A 20,341-nucleotide genomic window follows, 5' to 3' on the forward strand; every position below is an offset into this window, starting at 1 on the left:
GCTTCGGGCTCTCTGCGCGAGCAGTGCGGCCAGGCCCCCTTGGCGGCCGAGGGGGCCGAGCGGGAGACAGGAAGGGGGCGGGGGCGGCGCCGGAGCAGGGACCGGTCCGGCGCGTCCTAAGCCCAAGACCCCGAGCAGCCGCCGGCGCCGCAACCGCGAGGAGCAAGGACAAGCGCGGAGCAGCGCCGGCCCGACACCCGGATCGCGCGCCCAGCCCGCCGCCCAGACTCGGACAGCACGGTCCGCCGCCGCCCCAGCGCCGCTCGTCTCAGCCCGGCCGGCGACCTCTAAGCTCCGCACCCCGGGCCCGCCCCGGCGCCTCAGCCTCCGCCCCCAGTCCGTCTGCGACCCCAGCGGGGTCCCAGACCCCGGCCCTTCTTGAGGCCCCGCCAACCTCCGCCCCGGCCCCGGGCCCCCCGGAGGCCCAGCCGTGGGCACGATGCTGCCCAGCTCCATCCAGATTTCGGGAGAACCGCTGTCAGGCGCCGAGGTGCGGGACATCTGCCGCGGCCTGCGCGACAACGCCGTGCGCCTGCTCTCACTGCGCGGCTGCCGCCTCTGCGACCGCGACTTCGGCCGCATCTGCCGGGCCCTGGCTGGGGCCACGTCCCTGGCGCAGCTCAACCTTAACCTGGGTGTCGTGTCCAGCCCCAGCCGCATCAAGCAGTTGGCGGAGGCGCTGCGGACCAACCGCTCCATCCAGTCCCTCTTGTGAGTGCGCCCCCTAGCAAGGGGGTCCCGGGTGCTGCACACCTCCACGCACTCCCCCTGCCACCTCCTCCTTTCCACGCGCCTTCTAGTACTGTCTTTCCACCAGCCCACCTCCGCACGCCCTATCCACGCTCTTCATCCCTGGGCCAGTCTCCACGGCACCCTCCACACACCCCTCATCTCCAGACTTTCTGCACGAGACCCCACCCCAGATGGGATACACCCCGCTTCCTGGCAGGGCATGTCGTGCCTCCCCGCCTACTAGCCCGCATGTACTTCGCTGAGGCAGCTCCTCCATTCCCAAGAGGGAATACCCCAGTAGCTCTGTCCCTGCGTCCTGCCCATGGAATTCCAGTCCACCCACACACCCATTCTCTGCCCCTCCCTGTGCAATGTCCTGGATCTGAGTCCCTGCCCCAGAAAAGAAACCAAATTCCCCTTCTACCTGTATTCCCTTAGAATCTAGAATGTTCTTTCTCCCTTCCCATGCCTCTCAAGTGCTGCGACTGAGTGCCCTCCCTGCCCCTAGGACTTACATAAGTGAAGGTGCCCCTTCCCCATATACATAGGACTGATGACTGCAATAACTCTGCTCTCTCGTCGCCCGGCAGCCTGCATGGGAGCCCCTTGACGGATGCGGGGCTGGCCTTGCTGAACCCAGCCCTGGCACTCCACCCTGCCCTTGTGGCTCTGGACCTGGGAGACTGCATGCTGGGTGACGAAGCCATCAACCTCATCTGTGGCCTCCTCCCCCCAGATGGGGCCAAGTCTGGTGAGCAGGGCCCTGCTGAGGGCATGGGCTAGTGTGGCCTTGATGAAAAGTTAGGCGCAGAGGGAAGGGGGCGTGGCCCAGAGCCCAGGGCTCTGAGGGTGTGGATGGGAATGTGTCTTACTCCTCTCAGAAAGGAGGATGGGTGGGCTGAGCCTGGTGGAGACTCAGGAATCCAGGCTGGGGCAGGCAGGGGAGGCTTGAGTCCTTAGTGGCTCCAGAGCTCTGTGGGGGAGATGGAGTGACTCCCAACCACCAGGGACACTCAGAGACATGGGGACAGCAGGGAAGGGGCTCAAGGAAGGTCTAACCCTCCCTATTCTGGCTTCTGTCTATGGTGCTGCCCAGGCTTGAAGGAGCTAACACTGAGTGCCAACCCTGGCATCACCCCTAAGGGCTGGAGCCGCCTTGCCATTGCTGTGGCCCACAGCTCCCAGGTCCGCGTCCTCAATCTGGATTACAACCCCCTAGGTGAGGCTCAAGGATGCCCCTTGGATTCTTACCACCCCATGCCCTATCCAAGAGCCCAGGACCTTCAGTTGCCATGGTAACCTCCAATCTGGGGAAGGGAAGAGGTAGGAAAGCTTCCAGGGTCTAGGAGGTGGTAAAGGAGCCATCCTATGTGGATGACCGGATGACCAGATGACCAACATGCAGATCAAAGCACCAGTCATCACCCCTGGGCCTGACATGCTTGGTCCCTTCACTCCCACCAATCACAATGATCCACTCCTGGCCACCCACCAATTGTCAGTGTCCCACCAGGAGGTGGGATCTAAGGCTATTAGGGTAAAGGGGAAGCTGTTCAGGAGGAAGGGCTAGCTGGCCTCTGTGAACACAGGTGAATGTGTGTGTGTGCGTGCTCTCTCCAGGTGACCATGTGGCAGGGATGCTGGCTGTAGCTGTGGCCTCCAGCCGTACCCTAGAAGTCCTAGACTTGGAGGGCACAGGGCTCACCAACCAGTCAGCTCAGGTGAGAAGTCATGTTTGGGGACAAGCCAGGGGATGGGGTGGAGGTTAGCCTGTATGTCTGTAGACATACCCAATGGGTGGCAGATTGGGGTCTGAGACCCTGTTATCTTTTTCCATACTCTTCCCCACCCCAGACCCTGCTGGACATGGTAGAAAATTATCCCACAGCCTTGAGGAGCCTGGTGTTGGCTGAGAACAGCATTAGCCCAGAGCTGCAGCAGCAGATCTGTGACCTCCTCTCTGAAGGGGAGGAAGAGGAGGAGGTCACAGGAGGGGCAGGCGACACCCAGGAATGGGAGAGAGGCCGGGAGCCTGCTGCCCACCAGAGGAGCAGTACCTCCTGGATGTGCTCCAGCGGTAAGAACCCAGAGGGTTGATCATAGACAGGGCTGGAAGAGGCTTGGGACAAGGGAGAGTGGGTGTTGGAAACCTAACCCATCTCTCACCTATTTGTGGTCCCCAGTGGAAGAATGAATGGTGGTCTGAACACCCCTCTGCCCTTCCACAGATCCCAGCTCTCACATGGTGCTAATGACGTCAGGACTAGGGGACAGTCTGTTGGCTGAGACCGAGATGTGACTCTGCACTTGGACTTCTGCACATCATTACATTTGTCTGTCTCCAGCACCTCACCCCGGATATCAGGGTCAGGCCCTGGGCCTTGGGAGGGAGTGGGGGGCGGGGGTTGCCTGGGGCTCTGGCAGTTCCTGGCAGTGTGATGGGAAGGAAGCTCTGGATGCTGTGACTGGGCAACAGCCTTGGGGGGCACTTGAACCCAGGGCACTGCCTCTGGACTTGTTGGCAGCTCTAGCTGCAACCCGCTGGCTCGGAAGAGATTTTATGAATTCCACAACCTGGTGTGTGGCTGTGGTCACTGGGGCTGGCAGTATGGGAGGAATTGCAACTACCGTCTAATACCACTAGGGGGCAGTATCACCCCAGGCATAGCCCAAGTTCCAGGCTGCGTGAACTGGTCCAAAATTTCTCAGAACAGCCCTGGCCCAGTCTGGGACACCTTCCACAGGCCCTGTAAAGATCATAACTAAAGAGTTCACCTCCAGAGGACCAGACCCTTCCTCCAAAGGGAGACTCAGGGGCCCTGCTGAGGTTACTGAGGTACCCCTCTCCCACTGCCTGCTGCTCTGTCCCAAAGGAAGGAAGCCCCAGGCAGAGTGGGGCAAGGAGGAATCACCAGTAGAGTAGGGTAAGACTAGGACTGGGAGTACTGAAGAATGGGGAGAAGTGTGGGAGAGGGAAGGTCATTAAGACAAATTAGGTCATACCAGTAAAATAGTTTTATTTAATTTTAAAATAGTCATCAATGCGAAAATTTCCCAAAGCTGGGAGTAACAGTCTAGAGCCAAGGTTGGGAGGGGAGCCAGGCCTCACCTAGAGCCCAGCTTGAGGCCCCTAAACCCCACCCTCCCTTCCAGAGGGAGGGAGGAAACAGCTGAAGGGAGCCCTGAGTCAGTCCTCTCCCTTATCCCCAAGGGCCAGCTGCGCCACACCCCTGTGGGCAACAGCTCATGGAGAGATGTTGGGAGAGAGGGAAACAGGCAGAAAGCAGGAATTAGAGGTTAATGACCCCAATGACCGCCCCCCAAAATAAACAAAACTCATGACTATGAAAGGAGGATGGAAGATGAACACTGATAAATTCCTCAGCTCCCCAGAACAGCCCAATCTGGGCTGGGTGGATTGGAGGAAAGGGCTTGAGACCCATCTGCATGTTACCTTTGGAGAATAAATATTCCAAGAAGAAAAGAAAAAACCATGAGGCAAACTGTTGCCAGTCACAGTCAACGCAGCTGAAAGGCCTGGTGTGGCCCACCACCTCAGCCAGCCCAGGGCAGAGCTGTACAAGTCTGAGAGGGAGAGTTCTAGGGCTGGGGACCCTGAGCTGCAAGGGTGTGTGCCTCCTTGCAGTCCCAGTGTAGCAGTGGCAGGAAGGCAAGCGGGGGTCCTAGTTGAGCAGGTTGCCCTGCTCCTGGGCCTGGGTCAGGCTGTCCTTGCGGTGCAGGTGGTGTACCCCCATTCTTTTGGGGCTGCGCTGGGGGCGGCTGGAGCTAGGGAGTGGCCAGGCCCTTCCCTCAGCGTGGGAAGTGCTAGGCCCCTCCTCTGTGCCACTATCACTGGGTAGCAGGCTCTGGCGCTCTTCCTCAGGGCTGATGGGCAGGTTCAGCTCTTCTTCTTCCTCCTCCCTGGGAAAGCCAGAGTCAGGTTCTGTTGGTAGCAAAAGCCCACTTTCATCGGCTACGGAAGAAGGTGCCTGAACCACCTCATCCCTGTCAGTGGGGCTAAGAGCAAAATGGCGCTGCAGCTCAGGGAGCGCATCACATCCAAAGGCTGTGCGCTGGGCCACGGCGGCAGGTGGCGGAGTGCGGTCCACAAATGCTCGCTGCCAGCTGGCCAGCAGGTCCTCTTCTGAGCTGGCGGAGCTGGCTGGGGCACTGAGCGCTGGGGCGGCTGGGCTGGGCTGGTGGTGGGGTGAGGCCTGGGCTGAGGCAGGGCCACTGGGCACCAGGCTGGGGCGGACCCGCTCACTCCCCTCCTCCACCAGGCTCAGCGAAATGGCCTGGCGGGTAGCGTAAGTGCAGTTGGGCAGGGGACTATTGCGGGGAATCCGAACCTTATCCTCAGAGAACTCTATTACCCTGCGGCCAGGATACAGTGGGTGTGGTGGAGATGGGGTGGGGTAGGGGCTTAGCTTCTCAAAGGCTGGCAGGGGCAGCTCCTCCTCTGGGGAGCCCCCTGCAGTACCCAGAGAGTGGCACTCCCCATTGGGTTGGGGGGTGGGGCTGCCAGAGGCAGGGGGACTGGCTGGATCACCTGAGGCACCCCCACTCATGTCCACGTGCACAAAGACATCCTCAGCCAAGGGGCGCCCAGCACTGCCCGACTGTGCTGAATTGAGCAGTAGAGACTCTGGCTTCTCCAACACCCGGGCAATGACTGAGGTAGGCACCACAGACCCTGGGGCCAGGCTGGGAGCAGGACCTGGGCTGGCAGCCTCTTGACCATTGTGCAGATGTTTTCGAACCATGTCCTGTAGCTCACAGGGCAGCTGAGGTGAAGGAGCAGAAGGGAAGAGAGATATAAATGGTTGCAGCTGGAGATAGTCTGATTCACAGCAAAAATAATGGCTACCACGTTCAAGTACCACTGTGTTCTCACTGCATGCCAACGCATAACCTCGTTTCACAGATAAACAGGCTTGGTGTGGATAAAATAACTTAAAGCTTTTGATTAACACAGGCAGGATTTGAACCCAGATCTGCTGCTGCTGAGACCTGTGTGCTCTCAAATTTCTATTTTTCCCACCTCAGCAGTGGCTTCTGCCCAAACCAGACTTAAGTTTGGAGAATCTGTACTGACCAGTGGCCTTAGAAATACCTCTACTTTTACCTCTGCATCAACCTTGGGCCTGAGGCTTTGGGGTCTAGAGTGTGCCCCTTGGGGTAACAGGACCAGATGGGCCTAATCCTCTTGCAATATGCTATGGCTTACAGCTCTGGCCATTCCCTCTTCAGGACCTTCCTGCAGGGGATCCTAAACTGAGTCCCTTTCTCCCTGTCTCTTATAGAAACACCAATGGGTTAGCCCCATAGCACTAGCAATGAGCCCTTCACAGCATACAGGACACCAACCAGTGGCAGAGTTGACTGGCCTAAGAGGCAACATGGAGGCAAGAGGAAGGCAAAGTGGAAAGGGGGGAGTTAAAGGCAGGAGGATGGAGAGAGGTGCAGAAACTGGAGTTAGAGGAAATCTAAGATCGCTGGAATAGTATGTGTGGGGGGTGTTCTACTCACATCAGCGAACTTGTGGTTACGGAAGTGGGACTTGTTGCACTTAAGGAGCTGCACAGCCAGGTTGCAGTCCAGCCGGTACCGCTCCTACAGATACAGACATGGTTCAGAGCCCAGCCCAGCCCTGCCCACGGGAGCAAGGTGGGGCCAGGACAAAGCTAACCAAAGGCAAGGAAGGCCTGAGCAGGCGAAGTACGCGTACATTGAGCTCCTCCAGCTTGTTGATGGTGTTCTTGGCATCCAGCAACTTGTTGGTCAGCTCCACAATCTCCCAGTCCAGTGTCTTCCTATCCATCTCAGCCTTCTTGATCTGAGGCACAGACTTATGGTAAACCCAGCCCATACCCCAACCAGCCCTTCCTCCCCTGCCTCCTCCCACCTCAGAGACACAGGAGGCCACAGGTGCTAGGGCAGCCAAGGCGGACAGACCAGAGACAATGACAGACAGACAGAAGGAGACCAGGAACCTCTCCTGCTCTCCAGGCTGGCTGAGGAGGGAGGGGGAATTTTCTGACCATGACCTCCTGCCATCTGGGCCCAGGACAAAAGCAGTTTTGGAGCTGCCCATCCCTTCAGAAGGGTTCCAGGGGCTCTAAGCACCAGGCAAGGCAGCTGGTAACTCAGAGGCAATAACTGCAAACCAGGGAGCTGAAGCCTATGTGTACAGCTGTTTCTAAAATCAGCCTAGGAAGATGGAGAAGGGAACAGGGCTGGTGGCAGCCAGGGGCACCTGTGAGGTTATCTAGTTGAGCAGGGAGGGAGCTACAGATTCAAACGTAGACTTCTGATCTTTAGCTCAGGAACTGGATCTGTCGCCTCCCCTCCCCGCACATAGCTTGGGTTTGCTGCCACTGCAGCTGAGAGCTCTGAGTGTTCAGTAGTGACATCAATCAGTACCTCTGCTAGAGCTCCCAGCTCTCTCCTGGGAGGGAGGCACTGACTATTAAATGGGCCTCACACAGGGAAGAGGAAAGGAGTGGGTGTACTCAGGTGTACTTGAGGGCAGAGGGGAGTAACAATCCCAGATCTCAGCTGAGGAGGAGGCCAGGGCAAGGGAGAAAACACACAAACTCAGACGCAACTGCAAAAATCCAGCTGTGGCTAAGAGAGGCCTGAGAGGAGAGTGCGGCAGCAACGGTGGCAGCATGAGGGGGAAGACGAGGAGAGAAGAGAAACAGTGTGAGCATTAAGACAGTTCTGACTTGCACAGCACACTGCGGTCCCCTCCCCACCACTGTCCCATCCCACTGTCTCCTCCCCAAGCCCCAGGGCAGAATGGCATTCCCCTGGCAAAACCTAGCCTGCTGATATACTGTGAGCACAGTACCAGCCAAACTGCCTCCTGGACAGATTACCAGTGTGTGCAGCTTGTCCTCCAGTTCCTGGTTGGTCCTCTGGGAAGCTGTGTAGCTGTTCTGCAGCCTGCAGACAGATAAAAGGCAGACCCCTGGATCAAGATCCTCTTCAGGCCCTGCTCAGCCTCTCCTCAATATTGGGACAAGTTATTCTCCCCACTCCTAGAACTTCAGTTTTCTAATCAGAATCAGATGACCTCTGAGGCCTCTTCCAGCTAACCTCCTATGAATGGGGAGATGCATGCATGTGTGTGTCTGATCCCTCATTCCCACACCTGCGGAACTTGTCCTTAAACTTGTCCAGCTCCTCACGGCTCTGGCCCAGCTCCAGCTCCAGGCAGTCCTGCCCGATTTCCAGCTCACGCTCCAGGGCCTCAGTGCGTCTGGTGGCTGAGGCCAGGCGCCGGCGAAGCTCTTCATTCTCCTGCTGCAAGAGCCTGAAGAGGTGGGGGGGGGTCAAGGGCAAAAGGTCATCAGAGATAGAAGGGCCAGCACAGAAGCTCCAGGTTGGGCTCAGGAAGGAGGGAGTCAGGATAACATGAAGGCAGGCAACTGGGTGCAGGGAGATTCCTGGAGACGCAGCCTGAGTCTAGGGCAGCGTATTCCACAGGCCTGCTGGCCCTGAGAACACAGCCTATGTTGGAGGGTAGGGAGAGGCAAAGAGGATGGTAGGGGACAGCCAACCTCCCCCCACTATTGAGAATGACAAGACAGAACTGGGGGATACAGCTCCCAGTCTGTCTCTGGTTACAGCCAAGCCAGCTGGCCGCCAAGCCCCCGGCTCCAGTTTCCCCCAGCACCACCAGGCTTCTCCATTATTCATCTCTTGGAAATCCAGCCCAGCACTGCCCTCCTCTTGACAGAAAGGGCTTTAGGAGAGCAGCTGGCACAGGAGGGCCACTCTATTCTCTCTGGAGCCAGGAGCTAGGGAAGGGCTTCCTGGCAAGAGCAGGGCCCTCAGAGCCATCCACCTCCTGGTTCCAGGCTCCCTCAGTTCCCACGAAACAAATCCCTCTTTTCCAGAAAGAACATCCACAACATAGAGCCTCCTCCTAGAGTTCCTAAAACAACCTGTCCAACTGTTACTTCTACCTAATCAAGAAAAAGTCCATTGGGTTAGGTCATAAGGGTCTAAAAAAAATAAAAAATTAAATTAAAAAAAAAAAAGAAAAAAAGAAAAAGTCCAACTGTACCAACAGCCTAGCCTGAAGCTAAGAGGGACAGAGCCGAGGCAGGCAGCAGATACTCACTTCATCCTTTCCGTGTCAGTCAGGGGCTCCTAGACAAAAAAGAACAGAAGCTTGAGGCTCAGCCAGCCCTGGACCACTGGCCTCTCCGGTGGCTCACCCTCCAAACAGGCATCGAAAGGCCCAGGTCTGAAGCCCGAAGACTCCCACAGCAGAAGAGAGCTGCAGAGCCCTCTGGAGATTGAAGCAATCTAGCAATGCCTGGACAAGCCTAGATTATCCTCCCCCGTGCCAACCAGAAGATTCAAGAACCCCTTGCAAGCTTTACCCTTAATCCTAAAGCCATTTTCAAATGGGTTCTGGTACCCCTACTACCTCCCCCTAAGGATAAAAAGGGCCTCCCAGCTCTTCACTGGGCTCCTCGTGGGCTATCTCCACACAGGCATGGCAGAAACCTTTCAGAGAAGTGAAGAAGCAGCCCCAGGCAGTGGCTCATGCCTGTAATCCTAGCACTCTGGGAGGCTGAGGCGGGAGGATCGCTCGAGGTCAGGAGTTCGAGGCCACCCTGAGCAAGAGCGAGATCCAGTCTCTACTAAAAAAATAGAAAGAAATTAACTGGACAACTAAAAATATATAGAAAAAATTAGCCAGGCATGGTGGCACGTGCCTGTAGTCCCAGCTACCCAGAGGCTGAGGCAGGAGTATTGCTTGAGGCCAGGAGTTTGAGGTTGCCGTGAAGTAGGCTGACGCCACAGCACTCTAGCCTGGGCAACAGAGCGAGACTCTGTCTCCAAGAAAAAGAGAACTGAAGAAGCCAGGCTAGGTTATAGAAAAGTTCTGAGCCCTGACAACGCCCTCTCAGCCCCCTGGGGGTAGAACAAAGGATCTCCGGAGGCTCAGGAGGAACGAGTACATACATGAAGGAGAGTCTCTGAGCTAATCCTGATCAAGGAGAGTAAAGTGCCTTACCTGGCTTTTAACCTCCTGCGCCACCTTCACCAAACCCCTGTGTTGCTCATGGCCCAAGAGTCATAGCTCAGCCAATCACAGGAAGAGCAGGCACATGCTATGTACGGCAAGCGGGAAGCATCAGGGCCTACTCCAAATGGAGCTGATTGCATCAGAACTACAGTCATGGGCAGGAAAATGAGATAGGTGGCCCAGATCATGGACTTTGGAGCCACTGAACTGATAACTGGATTTGACCCTATTCTACCACATACTGGTTATATGACCTTAGCCTCACTGAGCCTTAGTTCTCTACTCTATAAAACTGGGAGAATGCCCGCTAGGTAGCACCTACAGTAATAGCTGGTATTTTTATTTAATGTTCCCTGAAGTAAGCAAGTCATGGCATTTTTGCCCTGAATCTAACCAAAGTGGGCCACGGTGTGTCTGATGCTCGATATCTGTTGACTGTCTATCAGGTTCTTTTTTTTTTTTTTTTTTTTGAGACAGAGTCTTGCTTTGTTGCCCAGGCTAGAGTGAGTGCCGTGGCGTCAGCCTAGCTCACAGCAACCTCAAACTCCTGGGCTCAAGCGATCCTTCTGTCTCAGCTTCCCAAGTAGCTGGGACTACAGGCATGCGCCACCATGCCCGGCTAATTTTTTCTATATATATTAGTTGGCCAATTAGTTTCTTTCTATTTATAGTAGAGATGGGGTCTCGCTCTTGCTCAGGCTGGTTTCGAACTCCCGACCTCGAGCGATCCGCCCGCCTCGGCCTCCCAGAGAGCTAGGATTACAGGCGTGAGCCACCGCGCCCGGCCTATCAGGTTCTTTATATATGCTCCGTACATTGCGCCAGGGTGGGGACACAGCAGCAAGGGGGCAAACCTCTGCAGTACTCATTTCCTCCTGTGAGTGAGCTTAGTGAGGGAGGAGAGCCAGTGTGGAGTCTGTTGTGCAGTTGATTGTAGGCCTCCCAAGAGCACAGCCTGGACCTAACTGTCCCTGGCAGGGAGTGCGTGTTTAGCAAATGCTAGCCAAACAAAGCACAGCTGGAGGAAGGGCGGGACAGTGAAGAGCAGCTGGGCTGGTGGGAAGCAGCACTGCCTCCTAGTACCCCCCAGGGGGCAACAGGTTGAATGGCCCTCCTTCACGACAGAGGACCAGAGTCCAGCCTCCAGCAGCTTAGGACCCCTCACTCTGGGGAGCTGCCTCTTGCAGGGAGAACACTGTTTAGAATCATTTCTGCTAAGCTACAAAGACTCTGGGGTTCCCTGACAGGTGGACATATACTCACAGATATATAACCCCCCACGAGCCTGTGTTGCCCCCACCAGCACTGCTGCAGCTACAGAACCCCAGGCCTGCACCAGCAATGCCACATTCTCACTCTCACTTGGGACCAGAAGCTCAGGCAGGAGAAGTCAGCAGACACCTAGCCGCAGGGGCCTGACCCTCCCAGCCAGGGCAGGGCTACCAGTCTTGCTGACCTCTTGCTCGAGCCGGGATCCAGAGATTTCCAGCCTCAGCTCCCGATGTTCTGGTGGTGCCTTACGGTAGGGTTTCTTAGCAGGGGCTGCACTTGTCATTCTGGGAGGTGAGGGCTCCTCCACCTACCAAGGGAAAGCAAGGAAGGAAGAGGCTCAGATGTGGTCAGAGCCTTCTGGACTGAGAAAAAAATGGTAAAAGGGGACATATGTAAGAGCCACCACACATGCAGACAGGCCTGGGCCATTGCTGGGGTCATTAGAAGGGCTGGACTTTGGTGTGTCAGTTCCTATGGGGCAGGGGAGCACCGAGGGTAGGGCATGAGTCCAAACGGGAACAGACAGGTGGAAATGGCAGGGCCTAAAGCCCAGGCACCGGAAGGAGTGTATGATTCGCTAAGAGTGGCGTGGGGAGTAAAAAGCAGCCCGCCACTCTCCTTTGTGGCCTCGGAGGGCCTCAGAGGGAAAACTGCTCTGTACGTATCAGTTTTCTCAATGCTAAATTGGGAATAAGAATAGCACCAATTTCACAAGGTTGTTGTGATGATTATGTAAAGCACTTAGGAAATGTTCAATAAATGTTAGCTTTAAAAAAAATCATAACCAAAAAATAAGGGTTTGAGAATATTCACCTAACCTAGGCTCCTCAGTAGGAGTCTCTAAGCTCAAGAGAGCTATTTGGCCACAGCCACGAAGGCCAAGCCCCTCTGGCCTGCAACACTCTTTTCACTGGCTCCCACCAAGAGAGGACACTTGCCTGCCTCCTCACCTGCAGCCTCCCCAGAAGGGAGCCAAATGGGGGCACAGGCCTCATCAGGGACATACCGTCTGTTTGTCGGCAGCTCTCTCCGTTCCGCTGTCCGTGAGTTAGCCCTCGGCTCTCCGCATCCCACGGCCCCTCTACTTCCTCTAGCCAACAGCTCCTGAAACCAGAGAAGGGAAGAAAGTGGAAACCAGGTGTTAGCTGCCTGTCTGTCAGTGTCACAGGCCTGCCTGCCCAGTCTGGGACCTGGAAGTCCCCCCAGGGGAGAGCCAGGCAAGAAGGCCAGGGAGCAGGGGGTCTGAGGGGGAATCACTGGGTTGCTGCCTTTCTCCGTGACAGCACTGTCACAGGCCCAGATGAGACACAGATGTGTCTGTGCATGTATTCATGGTTTCAACTTACCACATGCCCAATTCTAGAATAGGTCCGGTTCTGTCCTGTCCCTACCCACATCTGTCCTGTTCATCTCCCAGACCTTTCAGCGTCTGGCAACAACCAAGAGATCTGAGGAACGTGGTTTACAAATGAGAACACCAGGAAAAAGCCTGGAAGAAATGCGAGAAGTTGGGGAGAGAAGATGCTGGAAAGAGAATTCTTAGCAATGTTTCCAGAAGGAGCTCAAAGACTGCTTCTGTGTACAATGGTAGCCAAAAACCTCACAATGAGGAGTAGGTCCCGGGAGAAAATCTGAAAAGGCAGCAATTTAGAACAATGTTTCTCAACCAGGGCAATTTTGCCCACCTCCTTCCCCTAGGGACAGCTAGCAAAGGTCTGGAGACATATTTGGTTGTCAAAACCTAGAGGGGAGAGGTACCACTGGCATCTGGAGGGTAGAGGCCAGGGATGCTGTTAGTCATCTACAACACACACGACAGCTCCCACAACAAAGAATTACCAGCACAAAATGTCAATAGCGCCAAGGTTGAAAAACACTGGTATGGAAAACCCAAGCCTGGGGAGTTGAGACAGGTCCCAGGCTCAGTTCCAGGCTGCTTCTGACACGCTGGGGCCCTGGTAACTCCCTTCCTCACTGGATAAGCCTGTTCCTCATCTACACAGAGGTGGCTGGACTGAGTGACCTGGGAGGTCCTCTCCAGGTTCTTGGGGTTCTGAGATGGCCCTACCTGTAATAAGCTGGGCCACAGCATGGGGGCAGCAGCCACCATAGTGATGAGTGGAGGCAGCAACCTCAGTTGGCCTTCTGGGCATAAAAAACAATCTCTTCCCGCCCCTATCAACCTACACAGAGCTGGAGGCCGAGGGAAGCCTTGCGGGCTAAAGCATGTGTTCCTACCGTCGGGACATGCCCTGGCCATGACTTCTGTCACATTCCAACAGAGCCTGGGGCAGGAAGAGTGGTGAGGGGAGAGTGAAGAAGAAGGAGTGGTCTCCCTCCTCTGTCTGAGCAGCCTGGTCCCTGGCTTAGGGTTCTGGGGGAAGCTGGGGCGTTGGCAGCATAAGCCTTGAGCCACGAGCCTCCAGCCCCCGCCCCTTTGACGGGAGGCAGGCAGAACGTGTCCCCACAGGGCACGAGCAGCATGCTATCAGCATGCTATGTCGGGCTGACTCCCTGCACAGGAATCCGGGCGGGGCTGAGAGGACAGCACATTCCTGGGGTGTAGGGGAGCAAATAAGTCACCCCACAGGTTCCCTGGGGCTGCCCATCAAGAGGGCCCCAGGGGGGGAGCTCCTATGGCCTCAGGGAGAGACCCAGAAAGTCCCAAAGCAGCCTGGGTTCCTGGGTGCTCAGAGGGTGTGTGTTGGGGAGGCGTGCATAGGAGTTGGAAAACAGGGTAGGGCAGAGACACAGGAGTAAGAGACGTGGGGAATCAAGAGCTTCCACAAAATCAAGGGGCAGCTCCAGAGAGCTGGCATCTGGCTTCTCACCTTCTGTACAGAGAAACCAGGTCCTTGCTCCCTTTGCCCATCTGCCCCCAGTCAGCTGAGTAACCCTTTCTCTCTGCAGGCCCTTCCTGTTCTCAGCCTCTTCTCTACTTCCCTATCCCTGTTCCTGCCAAGGCCCGTGCTGCCCTCTGGGTAGCAGGACATGTGTATGCATGGCGGAAAGGCAGGGAGGACACCATCATGCTCAGGTATCTGTAATTCTACCTGTTAAGAAAGTTGCTCACTCCAGGGCCCGCAGCCCTAGCTCTAGTTGCTACACATCCTGCAGCTCATCCTGCTTTGCCCTGACCGTAAGTCTCCACTCCATGGCCCTACAGCACATATTTATTCCCAGGGCTTCCGTGGCCAGAGATAACCTGGCTTGCTGAGCAGGGAGGACACTGTGGATGTGGCTGGCAGGGAGATGGATAGGAAATGCAGACACAGATTCTCTGGCATGGGGGTGGTGGAGGTTACTCTCACTTAGCCAGAGTCTACTCTTTCAAACACATCAGTGTCGCAGAGAGGGGAAAGGACTCCCAATGAGAGAAGCTGAAGGCAATGCCCACTGGGGAGACAATCCACCGAGAAGCCTGCAGTGTTCCCCAACACCAGCTGGGACGGCTGTGCCCACTTCTTGCCCCATGTCCATAAACACCAGTGTGTGTTGGGACACCCAGGCCCTAGTTCTAACTCCTGAAATCTGCTAAGTGATCCAGCCCGTGAGGGGCCTGCAATTCCAACACCGAACTGGGACACGATGGGCCTGGCAGCCCACTGTCCTTGACTGGAAGCACTGCAGGGAAAGTGAGAACAGACGCAGGGAGGAAAGCAATGCGAGGTGCAGTGGACAACAAAGTGAGAGCAACTAGACAGTTGGGCCCACAAGCTGTGAGAAGAGAAAAGGGGTGAGTTGGAAGATACCAGTGTAGTAGTCCCTCTAGGAAGACTCAGCTATGACATATGGCCTCTCCTGGCCACATCTCCCGCACCCAAAAATTTCCCAAGTTACCTTGGAGTATTTCAGCCCAAGGAGGACTCCCAATCCCATGCTGAGGAGGTCCCCAGGGAAAGTGGCTAGACAACACAGAATGGGACATGGGCCACGACAAGCAAGCAGCAGCCAAGGACAGCCTCTGGGGCCTCTTAGCCTCTGGATGGTGAGCTGGCTCCAGGGCACCTTCCAGAAAATAGCCTTCTGGAGGGAGAAGGAAATTAATAGGAAATAATTGCACACTGCCACCACCCCAAACTACTGAGACTCAAGGAATTGGGGGCAGATGACTCAGGATGAAGGACTATCAGATCATGTGCTGGGTCTGGACTACAAGAACAGCTGTTCCCTGGGAGAAAGGCTGAGGCCTAGGCTAAAACCTCTGGCTGACACAGCCTGGCCTGGGGCTCCTGGGGCTGGACCTGCAGGCACCAGTGAGGAAGAAACCAGATGAGGGAGAAACCAAGAGCAGCAGCAACCGCTTCCCCATCCCATGAAGGTGAAGTGAAATGGGAAAGGGGCTCTCCTCCCCACTCACCACCCCTACCCTGCCTACCCATCTACCTCCACCCCTTTCCTCTTCTACATAGCACTCACTCCTCACTTACTGAAAATCAGTTCAGAGGAGAGAGTCTATCTTATATCAAATGGGGCGGAGAGGGGGTGATAGCTTCCTAATTGCCATGTTGCAATCTGCCAGTCGATGCAGGCCGCCTGTTGCCGCCTGCCCTGTATTAAATACCTTCTCCCTGATTACAGCCCATAGGGCACGATTAGCTGCCTTCAGAGAACAAAGTCTACCTTCATTAGAAATGGGACTCAGCACAGCGAAGCTACACAGAGAAGCTGCACTGTGAACCCAATGAACAGCTGAGCACAGTGTAGAGAGACAGATGTAAGGTGCAGTCTACACTAGAAGTTGGCTGAGTGCTGTCTTTTAATTAAAGAACAAAAAAATTGCCAAGCATCACTCTTTAACCAGCAGGTGAGACTCATACCTGTTCCCCTTTGTGGGTATGTGTATTTCTGACCAGGGGCTTCCACCATGGTCAGAGATTGCTGTTGCTGGAGACAGAGTGAGATAAGAGAGAAACCTCTTCAGAATCCCAATTCTGTCCAACCCACTATCCTTACTACTACTCCCAGAAACACCCACAAGAAGCAACAGCAAAAAGGCTCAAGGCCAAGAGACAAGGAAGCCCTCTCACTTTTTTCTGCCTTCCTTTTTGCTGGTCAGTCCAAGGATGAGGCAAAGTCAAAGGAACAGGAGAGGAAGGGAGGTATATGCATCTAGCTTTCTTCCTGCTGAGGGCTCAGAGGCCACCTCTCAACACTGGCCCAGGACAGAGAGGAATGAATCCAAAATGGACGTGGTTCTTTGGCTTTTCCAACTTCAGCCTTCCCCTATCAGATGTCTCCTTTTAGTTCCTCAAGTTCTGCACTACCTCACTCCACAGCTCCACTGACCCGGGATCAGCTGCTCTGCTCTAGAGAGACCAACTGTGTCCCTACTCCCCATATCACCAACACCCCTTTTAAGGAAATACAGCCCCAACAGTTTATCTGGGCTTAGATCATTTCCAAACCTACTGATAAGCCTTTCTGCTCAAAGCTGTCAATGAATCAAGCAAGTAAGGGACCTTGAGCCCAATCCTCTGAATCAGGGAGGGCCCAGACATCACCAAAAAAATCATCAAAGCTCTTCTTTATAGTTGACTCAGGGAAAGTTAAATGGAAGTTGGTAATCACTACTGCTTTTTAAATGAAAGGAAAACCCAGCCATGTTTCAGAATATACCAGCTGTGTCGTATGTTGTCTTAATTCCCTTGGAAGCCAGCAGGATATAAATAAATAATAAAAATAATACAGGCCCTCCCTATGGCCTCTAATCAAACAGTAAAACACAAATGTCTGATCACACAGGGACTAAGGCCTCCCCATCAGCAACTTTCCTGAGTTATAAGCCTTGGATATAGAGTCTCTGGACTCTGCAAGCCTGTGAGAAGCTGTGCCCCACTGGGGGTCAGCTACACCCCTGTAACCCAAGTCTGGCTGCCTCTCGAGGCTCTGATATCCAGTCTCTGTCTCCAACTGATGTTCAAGAAACCAACCACCACCCTGCAAGAGCCAGCCCTGTGGCCAGGTGACCCAGCAGTGGCCCTGGGGACTGCCCATAAATGTCTCAACCCCCTGCACCAATACAGCAGCCCCTTTCCACCTTGACTGCTTGGGTGACTGTGAGCGAAACAGTCTCCCAGCACAGTGAGCTGATCTTACCAAAACTGGGTTCAGCCTCCCCCACACCAGCCCCCAGGTGCCCCTCCCACTTGTCATCAGCCCCCAGCTTCCGGCATGCAGCTGTTCCTGAGATACATGAGCAAAGCCCTCAGCAATCTTGGGCGCGTGGCAGGCAGGCAGCCAACGGCTCACGGGGTGGGGCCTGGGCAGAGGTTCTGCTCTGAGCTGATGACTAGTCTGTGCCCATGCCAGCCCTGCTGCCCCTCTAACAGCTATGCTCGCCACCCCTCTGGGCAAGTACAACCTCACCCTCTTGGGACAAGCTGCCTGCAGCTCTGGCCTGGCCCCCTGCCTACTCTGAACAGATAGACAAGGTTTTGAAAGCCAAAAAGGGTGGGAATTATTCTGCCTCAGAGTAATCCTGAGGACTTAGAACTAGTGTTGGCGACCTGTGAGAGCTCACCTGGCTCTCCACCTGAGCAAATACCTCAAGTCTATCCACTTGGCCTCTTATCCAGGCAAACACCTGACAGGAAAAAGGGGGCTGAGGACTCGTGATGATAAGCCAAGTCAACCCACCCCTCCCCTCAATAGAGAGATCACCAGACAGTCCCCAAGTTCATGCATTTCACATTAGACCCTATTACCTCTCCTAAGGAAGGGCAAAGTGAAGGAGTGGCCCTAAACTAGGCCTAAACTCCAGGCCTCTTTTGCTTTCCTAGATAAACCAAGCCAAAACACCCTCCTTGCTAACTCCCTATCCAGGGTCTCTAAACATCCTTATGGCACCTATGCCCTCTCACATTTATACATACCCAGCCCATGCTGTTAGTCAGGCGGTCCCTGTCTTCTCCCTTCCAGCCCAAGGAGAACAGAAGCCACTTAGAGGGCCTTCAGTCTCCAGTAAGCCCTGTCCAGCCTACCCTGGACTGCACTGCCTGCAGAGGCTGGAGACACAGAGTCTGTCTAGAGTTACCTGTGAAGAACAAAGGGAAGGACCGACCAGGCAATCAACCTTCCCATTATTTCCAGACCCTCCTTCTCCTTCCAAGCCTGGTGGGAGGGAGTTAGGTAGGAGCGTCACACTCACCAGTCTCCCAAGATGAGGCCAAGGCCTTTTCTGGGCCAAACATGGAATCCAAAGCCAGGTCCTGCTCCTCTCTTGCTGAGGTACCCTTCCCACCTCTTCTCGGCTAAAGTCCACCTGAAGCTCCAGACGTGGAAGAGGGTGCGAGGCCAAACTCCACCCACTCCACCTCCCAGGGCAACGGTCGCCAACACGAGCACATCTCAGGTGGGTACCTGGTTCTGGGCTCCAGCATTCAGTTTAAGTAGCTTCACTCTTTGCCCAGGGAATTCCCCAGAGCCAGGCCAAGGTTCTCCTCAACCTCTCAAAGGCCAAAGAAACTTTGCAGCTGATCCCACTTCTCATTCCAGGGTGAGAGTAATGTGGATACTATCCAAACTTCTCCTCTTGATAAAGGGAGGAAACTATCTGGTCTAGAAGAAAAGTCTTTTCCCACTCTAGTTCCATCAGCCTCTGAGGCAAGAGAAGCAGAAGCAGCATGGTAACCGAGGGTTTTCTCAAACTCTGTGGTGCTAAAAGCACAGATTAAACAGAAACTCCAACGAATTCTGTCTTTGGGGAGAACTGAGGAGCACAGTGCTGACTGAGGGGATGGTGAAGGGGGTGGTGGAGCCCAGCAGCAGGCTGGTGACCACCCGGTGGCTGCGCAAAGGAACTCTCTCCCCCCTGGCCGTAAAGGGGGCACATCCCCATCCATAGCAAGGAGACTGGGAAAATGGAGGGGTCACAGTAGGAAGGACAAGAGACCAGAGGAGATGGCCAGGCTGAGGGGAGGAACAGAGGACAGAGGCACTGCTGGTGGTACCTTAGGGCAGGTTAGCTGGCCAAGGTCAGACTCACAGAGTTAGTGTCTTCTCCCCAGCCAGCCAGCTCTCCTGGTTAGTGCAGTTAGCGACAGACTCATGGCAGACGCCCTTCAGGCACTCCATATAAACAGACAGCTTGGTTTGTGAGCAGCCCAACTCCGGAGCTGCAAAGAGAGAGCAGAGGAATGCCAAGCTGCATGGTGCCTGAGGGGACACATTGCACTCTGACAGGGCACGCGCCTCCAGACTTACCACTAGACCCTCATGGGATTTCTCCCCTCCAGAAATCATGCCAGGTAGAAGCGCAGCACTCCCCCTGCCAACCAAAAAGGCCAGCCTGCTGACCCCAGGCAAAAGGCTCTCTGGCTGGTCAACAGAAAGGGAGAATGGCTGTTGTGGAAGGGGACACAGGTCCCCTACCTTGCCTATTCCCAAAAGCTGCTGCCAGGCCACACCAGGGCTCTGAAAGTTGGGCTATAAGAACAAAGCCACCCACAGCTGCAGCTGTCACCCATCCCATGCCTGTGCCAGCAGAGTCCATCACATCACCTCCCACAGGCTCTGAAGAAAGGGGTTGGGAGAGAACCAGCCCAGGGATCAGAGGCTGCAACAAGAGCTGAATCAGAAAGCACAGTACAATGGGGCAGTGTGTGGCAGGGCCTAGAGCTAGGCCAGTGAAGGGTAGGGATGGCACACTGCCACCTCAGTTTCTGAAAGGGACAGGGGATGGCACTTCCCAGGAAATCAGCCCCAGAGGGACCTACAAGGTTGAAGGATGAAGGCTACAGCCAGGCTTCCCAGACTATCCACCCTCTTGGAATGAGCAATGCTGAAAAAGGCTAGTTTCCTCATCAGAGCAAGGCAGGGAACAGCAGAAATAACTCCTTCCTGACGCCTTCAGAACCTGGGGGAAGTGACACCTCCCAGCCCAGAAATCACAAGGCAAACATGACCACAGCAGTGGAAGGAGTCCCAGATACCCCGCAACTGTGGTCCCCAACCCCCAGGCCACAGACCATTACCAGTCCATGGCCTGTTAGGAACTGGGCCACACAGCAGGAAGTGAGCACCAAGCAAGCGAGTGAAGCTTCATCTGTATTTACAGCCACTCCCCACCGCTCACATCACAGCCTGAGCTCCTCCTCCTATCAGATCAGCAGCAGCATTAGATTCTCATAGAAACCCAACCCCTGCTGTAAACTGCTCATGCGAGGGATCTAGGTTGTGCTCCTTATGAGAATCTAATGCCTGATGACCTGAGGTGGAACTGGGGTGGTGATGCTAGTGCTGGGGAGTGGCGGCAAATACAATGATCATTAGCAGAGAGGTCTGACT

At 55.1% G+C, this 20,341-nt stretch overlaps 2 protein-coding genes across 6 annotated transcripts in view; one reads left to right on the plus strand and one right to left on the minus strand.

Annotated features, from left to right (window-relative positions):
- LRRC73 (leucine rich repeat containing 73) lies at nucleotides 1–4,223 on the plus strand. The gene is made up of 6 exons (XM_012773110.2): nucleotides 1–711; nucleotides 1,323–1,483; nucleotides 1,829–1,951; nucleotides 2,353–2,453; nucleotides 2,587–2,809; nucleotides 2,961–4,223. The coding sequence occupies exons 1-6, from the start codon at nucleotides 440–442 to the stop codon at nucleotides 3,029–3,031; spliced, it is 951 nt and encodes a 316-aa protein (XP_012628564.2). The 5' UTR covers nucleotides 1–439; the 3' UTR covers nucleotides 3,032–4,223.
- The window catches only part of TJAP1 (tight junction associated protein 1), a 27,955-nt gene continuing 11,343 nt past the window's right edge, over nucleotides 3,730–20,341 (minus strand). For 2 of the 5 annotated variants that reach the window (XM_076003328.1, XM_012773092.3), the window contains exons 3-11: nucleotides 12,060–12,157; nucleotides 11,238–11,360; nucleotides 8,864–8,892; nucleotides 7,889–8,050; nucleotides 7,614–7,680; nucleotides 7,341–7,370; nucleotides 6,461–6,568; nucleotides 6,262–6,345; nucleotides 3,730–5,516 (exon numbers count right to left, since the gene is read on the minus strand). In XM_076003328.1, coding sequence (XP_075859443.1) covers nucleotides 4,416–5,516; nucleotides 6,262–6,345; nucleotides 6,461–6,568; nucleotides 7,341–7,370; nucleotides 7,614–7,680; nucleotides 7,889–8,050; nucleotides 8,864–8,892; nucleotides 11,238–11,336 — 1,680 coding nt within the window. In that variant the 5' untranslated portion in view covers nucleotides 11,337–11,360; nucleotides 12,060–12,157 and the 3' untranslated portion in view covers nucleotides 3,730–4,415. Of the gene's footprint in view, nucleotides 5,517–6,261; nucleotides 6,346–6,460; nucleotides 6,569–7,340; nucleotides 7,371–7,613; nucleotides 7,681–7,888; nucleotides 8,051–8,863; nucleotides 8,893–11,237; nucleotides 11,361–12,059; nucleotides 12,158–19,040; nucleotides 19,171–20,341 lie in introns of all 5 variants that reach the window. The other 3 variants (XM_012773105.3, XM_012773103.3, XM_076003327.1) reach the window with 2 other exon arrangements.

This window comes from Microcebus murinus, chromosome 5 (genome assembly GCF_040939455.1).
Source record: "Microcebus murinus isolate Inina chromosome 5, M.murinus_Inina_mat1.0, whole genome shotgun sequence".
Taxonomy (NCBI): Eukaryota; Metazoa; Chordata; class Mammalia; order Primates; family Cheirogaleidae; genus Microcebus; species Microcebus murinus.